The sequence below is a fragment of the Eurypyga helias genome, unplaced genomic scaffold (genome assembly GCF_000690775.1).
Source record: "Eurypyga helias isolate BGI_N326 unplaced genomic scaffold, ASM69077v1 scaffold16632, whole genome shotgun sequence".
Classification (NCBI taxonomy): domain Eukaryota; kingdom Metazoa; phylum Chordata; class Aves; order Eurypygiformes; family Eurypygidae; genus Eurypyga; species Eurypyga helias.
Genome location: NW_010234264.1, coordinates 1 through 6,667, shown reverse-complemented (window position 1 = coordinate 6,667; position 6,667 = coordinate 1). Strand labels below are relative to the sequence as shown.

At 42.3% G+C, this 6,667-nt stretch overlaps 1 protein-coding gene across 1 annotated transcript in view; it reads right to left on the bottom strand.

Moving 5' to 3' along the window:
- Positions 1 to 6,588, bottom strand: part of LOC104517385 (TGF-beta receptor type-1-like) — a gene marked incomplete at both ends in the record, with an annotated part of 18,038 nt that extends 11,450 nt beyond the window's left edge. The window contains 2 exons of the mRNA XM_010162025.1: positions 4,539 to 4,671; positions 6,520 to 6,588. Coding sequence (XP_010160327.1) covers positions 4,539 to 4,671; positions 6,520 to 6,588 — 202 coding nt within the window. The remainder of the gene's footprint in view (positions 1 to 4,538; positions 4,672 to 6,519) is intronic.
- Positions 6,589 to 6,667: the final 79 nt, after the last annotated feature.

Below are 6,667 nucleotides of genomic sequence, written 5' to 3'. Positions count from 1 at the left end.
ACCATTGTGCCCAGGTGGCCAAGAAGGCCAACAGCATCCTGGCCTGTGTCAGGAACAGCATGGTCAGCAGGACCAGGGAACTGATCATTCCCCTGTACTGGGCACTGGTAAGGCCGCATCTCCAATCCTGTGTTCAGTTTTGGGCGCCTCACTTCAAGAAAGACATTGAGGTGCTGGAGCGTGTCCAGAGAAGGGCAACGGAGCTGAGGAAGGGTCTGGAGAACAAGTCCTGTGAGAAGCAGCTGAGGGAGCTGTGGGTGTTTAGTCTGGAGAAGGCTAAAGGGGAGACTTTATTGCAACCTCCTTTCACGTAGTTGTGGACTGCAGAGAGGTGGGTGTCAGCCTCTTTTCTCAAGTGAGAAGCGATAGGACAAGAAGAAACAGCCTCAGGTTGCACCAAGGGAGGTTTAGATTGGATATTAGGAACAATTTCTTCACCAAAAGGGTTGTCAGGCATTGGAAGGGGCTGCCCAGGGAAGTGGCTGAGTTAGCATCCCTGGAGGGATTTCAAAGATGTGTAGATGGGGTGCTTAGGGACATGGTTTAGTGGTGGATTTGGCAGCATTAGGTTAACAGTTGGACTTGATCTTAAAGGTCTCTTCCAAACTAAACAATTTGATGATTCCAGATAAAGTAGTTCATTACAGTTCCTCCTACTAATGATCTAGATTTTTCAACACTCTATCCTCTGCAGCATGCAGTTCTGCTATTTTCAAACCCTATACAAATAATGCCATATTTTCCACAATAACCACAGGTATAGCCTTCGTAAGTGACAAATGAGTAGCAAGCAGCATCCTGATATAAATACTTTATACATGACTTGGTGGCTTCCATTTTGCACCAAGAAAGAGATATAACGGCTTAATCCTCATTACACAACAAACCCTGAACGACTCAAGAGCATAGCCTTTCACATAAGCAGAGTATGTTTTGGGCTTGTTATTTATGAAGCCACAGGAAAACGTGGCCCTACATTACTCAAGTTCCTGGTTTACTAAAGCTATCAATTGCATTAGTAAAGGAGGGGGCATGGGGAGGGAAGTGGGAATGATCGACTGATCGTGTTTAAAGTGATCAGGTTTCATTCTTTAAATTGCAGAAGTTCTTGGTGAAGGAAGACTGTTACTTCAAATTTATCAATCCCTTCCTGCATTTACAGCACCAAAGCCGAACAGAAAACAGTGCAGTAGCAACAATAAAAATACCAATACACTCTGACTCCCCTTGTTCACCTGTGGAGAGCAAAACACAGCATGCAACTTGTGTAGATGCATGCAGGAAGATTTAAATTTGTCTAAGTTTCTGTATTTTGTCTTCTACATTCATGCTCAAGACGAAACTGTGCTGAGCTATAAAAAAGCTTTTCAAAGGTGCAAACAAAATCTCACACCAAAAGTGTGAGGATTAATAGGTGGCAAAGCAAAAGATGCCCCAAGTCCTGAAATTTGGTGTCTTACCTAGATTCAAGAGTTTAAGATAACCACCTCAATTGCCTCAGATTTTACACCCCTCTTTATCGAGGTTTTAAATAAATGGCAATCTGATGCTGAATATACGTGCCATCTCAAAGTCTTGATTCCAAGTTGCACCCCCTTCTCTGAAAAAAAAACTTCTCCGAAATTATAAATCCAAATGAATTATTGCCAATCATCCTCTGGTGTTACAGAAAAGACAATAAAGCTCTCAGGTGTAATTTCCGACCTCCCCCACCAACTAGAGAAGGAAAGTTGTCTTATTCAAAGCTTAACTATGAGAATATTTAACAGTTATTTTCCTGTTGATGTGCCTTTGCTGATTTACACCTGAACAAAAAATTTCTTTAAGCCATTAAAACTATTAAAGGTTCCCTAAAATAGTCACACACTGATATTCTCCACCTTTCTAACAAGCAGGACTTTATCTTCCTTAGCCTGTGACACTTTTCCTATTTAAACAATATTCCAGGTTCATTGTAAGTGGGCATGCTCTGAATGCCTACAGCACAGAACAGATCCTCAGTAAGATATATTTACACCGAGTCACTGTACAAGAGCTGTTACTCCAAGTGAAAAGTGAGGTTTGGCTTGATCTTGTTATTCATCTTCCTGACCTTCTGAAGCTGCACAGACACAATGATACCACTGTGACTAAATAAAGCAACTGGTGTCTTACTTTCCTCATTCATTTTGTTCCCACCTCTCTTTTGCTACCAAATTCCAAATGAGTGCAATTTGACACAATCTGTGGGTTTTTTACAGTTTGATGACACTACCTTCTAGTCTCCTGCCAAGACACAGAACACTGTCACACACAACTGAACGGCTTCCTTCGCACAAATAGATCACTACTTCCTTCTCAGGCTACTCCCTGCTTCCCTCAAAGCAGAAAACAATGCCTAATCAGCTGAATAGCCAAAGTTTGTAGGAATACAGGTTTTTGCTGCTCTCTAGTGGACATACTCTTACAAAAAAAAAAAAAAAAACAAAACACCACACCACCACCACAAACAAAACACCCCACATTAAAAATGCTTCATCCCTCTTCCTACTGTCAGTACTTAAAATTGCTCATGCCTTCCTACTCAAGTGGGTAACAGTAGAATTTCCATATTTTACTAATAGTAAAACTAATTTCACATCTTCAGGAAACAATCCCTACCAGGAAGCGAGGAAGCCGAATAGGAGTATCCTTGCCCACGGCTCACTCTCCAGTTATCTATGGGTAGAAGAACAAAGACTATGGCTCTATGAACAGATTGTAGATGAGGTTTAACGTCAGTGCGACAAAGAGATGTCAATGACCAACAGTAGTTAAATCACTTCTTTCTTATAAGGACGTGTTTTCACTTAACAACTCATCTCAAAACAGTATCATACTGTTGTCCTCCTGGAGATAGAAGTTTTTGCTTTGTGTCCAAGTAGTCCATGTCCTTCTCTGAAAAGCATTATAGTATTTTTAAAAACTCAGACTGAAGCCAGTCAGGTCTCCAAGTTCACTTACACGAACACATACATCTCTAGAATGGGTTGGTAGCAGTATGCGATGGGAGAGTCAGAACTCTGACGTAAGCTAGTCTTCCAGAGCCAGTAGTATCTCTCAGGTATAATGCATTTCATTTATAATGCATTGCATATTTATTTGGAAAATAAGCCTTTAAATCTACTACCACAAAACACTCCTAAACTCAAAGAGGAGAAGAAAAACCCGAAAGTTTTCACTCCTTAGTCCATGTTTTCCATGACACTTTTTTTTTTTTTTTAAAGTATTACAACAGTGTTTGGATGGAACCACAAACATGACATTCCACTGCCAACTAATGAAAGGTCATGTCTAAGTGATACGAGGCTTGGGAAATGAAAGTACAGCTAAATGAATGCACTGAAGGTTACACAGACAACCAGTGACAAAGCAAAGAACAGAACTTGGGTCACCACAGTAGTTTAATGCCCTCTCTATTGCATTTCCTCACTCTACCATAGGCATTCCATGTAACTACTCCTGCTTGGTGGAACTGGCTATTGTAACAGAAAACAGTAAGACAATGCAGTTATAAAAACACATGTGTGCATAATGACACATATCACGTCACAGAAGTTATCAACAGCATACTTCCCTAACCTCAATCTGATTTAATAAATTAACCTCTAGTGTCGAATACAACTACTTGGGTAATTTCATGTTCTCTTTTAAGAAGTCTCTCTTCCATGGGTGCTGCCTCCTGGAAAGCCCACAGCGAGGGTAAAGCAAGCTGGCCACATACATGAGACACTGAAACTACACAGCTTGACAAGACTTAAAGTAATATCTGAGCTCTTGGGAACGAGCTACTCTACAGCTCTACGTATTACATACACGTACACACACACGCTACACAAAACATCAGAGAATTAAAGTACACCCTACCCACTTAACTTTTAGATGCCTGTACCATTAGGTACCTATTGAGCCTTTTTTGTATCTGTCGTCTTTCTGAAATAAGAAAATTGCACAAGAGCCTTTATTTTTGAAACTGCGTAACACCCTATGAATCATTACACATCATTTGCTAGCGTTCTGCAGAACTACTTCACACGGGCAGTTTAGCATAGAACACCACCTTCAGCCACAGAATTTTTGGTTGGAAGTCGTATGTTGAAATAGTGTCTTTCAAAGAATGCTAACAAAGGGTATCACAGCAGTTAAAACTTGTGAGGTGCCCTAACACCCCCCCACCCCACCCACGCGCATGTCACTGTGAGCAATTAACACTTTCATATAATTATTAATACTTTTATTCATGTAATCATACACCTTTGTACTTTTTAATTTGTACAACAATCTCAGGCCCTCAACAGCAGCATTATGCTGAAGAAAAAACTCCATATCCCTCTCTTGTGAAGTAACAACCCTTCTCCCGTGGAAAATACAAGTGACACTTTGAAACAAGAATTTCACCAGGAAGTCGAACTTCACCAGGCCTCTTGGTTCCACAAGATGTAGAGTTCTAAGTGGTAAGTGATGCATTCAAGAAAACAGACAACTACCTCATTAAGTCACTGTCCTCAACCTGCAAGTACCAATAAAGTCTTTCTCCAGAGCGCAGGTGCCAAATGGCACCATCAGGTTTTTCTGTCTCTCATCCACAAAGCTACTGAGAGATATGTTCACACCTCTTACAGCAAGATAATAGTAATAATTTATTTCTGGTACCTTTCATAGAAGAGTACAGAAGAGCATAGAAAAACAAAAACAAAGGTAAGAATTAAAAGCCTGGGTTATAAACTTACTAACATTATGAAAACAGAAAGAATAAGTAACTCCTTCATGTGTACATTTAAACTCATTTTAGCATACAAAACACATTTCTCCCTTTATTTGCAATTAGGAGCAATTGTGTGAGTGCAAACTTCCAAGACACAACTCCCCAGAATCTTGGGGAGACCAAAGACCATGGTCTGCCCAGTAAAAAAAAAAAAAAAAAAACCACCCCAAAACGCTAAATTTCGGACTGTCTTAAAAATTAGGGCTCCTCTACTGTTCAGCTAGCAGCACCAGTAACACCAGTATACTGCAGAACAGCAGCATCAGAAGGAATCAGAAAATGCCTAACTTGTGCCAACCCATGATTAAAAAATAACAGTAGCCAAACAGTACCTTGCACTGCCTTGCCCACTTCGACAACGTTCAGACAAATTAACCCCCTTTACCCCACTACCAGGACCTGTCCTGAGTTCGGGCAAAACCCTTGGATCTCTCCCTATTCCCCCGGAGAGGGAGGATTTATCTTTGTTTTAAACAAAACGTAGCACACCACCGCTTTCACCCTCAAGATTTTGTACGGGAGCCTATTGCCTTGCTTTCACATAAAGCTTTTAGACCTTATTTTCATGGCTGAGATTAAGGGCTGATTGATCAAAGGCATTAAAAGGGAGAAGTTCAAAGCTCAAAATAAGGTAGGATTTCCTTCAGTACCGAAATTGGATGTGTTACATCAAAAGCTCGAAGTTATTAAAGCCTAGAGCTCCTTTTCGAGAACACAAGGACCATCATGGGTGACTTCAGCTTACTTCACCGTTTCCACATCAAAGATTCTCCTTCTTCTTCAGTAAGATATGGGCAGTTAACACAGCATTTTAGTATAGAGAGTTATGCTTTCTTTACGAAATATTTTCTTCACGGCACGAGTACCGTCTCAGAGTTAATTACGAACTGCGTGGTAAAACTCCAGATTGAGGGATGACTTCAGGCTGTAATTAAAGAAGAAAGTCACGGTGCTTCTCCACTTCCTCCTGAAAACTCAAAGCAATATACAGTCCACCTATAGACGAGCTTAGAAATTCACGACTGCTTATAAAAATGCAGATTGCTGTGTAGCTGTCATCATCATCTAACTTACTAGATGAAACTGAAGCCTAACCTAATTAGAGTAGGGTGTCTAACATTTGTATAGAATCACAGAATGGTTTGGGTTGGAAGGGACCCCAAAGACCATCTAGTTCCACCCCCCCTGCCATGGGCAGGGACCCCTTCCACTAGACCAGGTTGCTCCAAGCCTCATCCAGCCTGGCCTTGAACACTTCCAGGGATGGGGCATTCACAGCTTCCCTAGGCAACCTGTTCCAGTGCCTCACCACTCTCTCTGTGAAGAATTTCTTCCTGATATCCAATCTAAACCTCCCTGATTTCAATTTGTACCCATTACCCCTTGTCCTATCACTACAGGCTCTTGTAAAAAGTCCTCTCCCAGCTTCCTTGTAGGCCCCCTTAGTTAGCAGGTGGGGCCGTACGCCCCAAAGAACAAAACAGGCTTTATTTCAAAATGGAAAAATAGGTATTTCTCGTATGTCCGAACGCTACTAAGAACTTCTGTTTCTTGCATTAGCTCTGTGACAGCACAGCCCTGGGGCCGCATCTCCGTCACCACAGAGTGTAGGCACAGAAGGCTGGAGGAACAAACCCATCTTCCTGCACAACGGTCACCGAAGAGTTAATTTCCCCACGGTGTGGTCCTCGGAGCACACAGGTTAGCTGCCTGGCTGCAACTGCAGCATCACCTACCGAAATCGCCACGGTACCGGCCGCGGGAACGGAGGCCGCCAGCGCACCACGACGTGGCGTGTCACGGCGCTGGAACACCCGACGTGGGCGTTCAGGGAGCCCTTCACCTTCGCGACGCGGAGCGCCCCACGCGCATCTCCACCGGCCG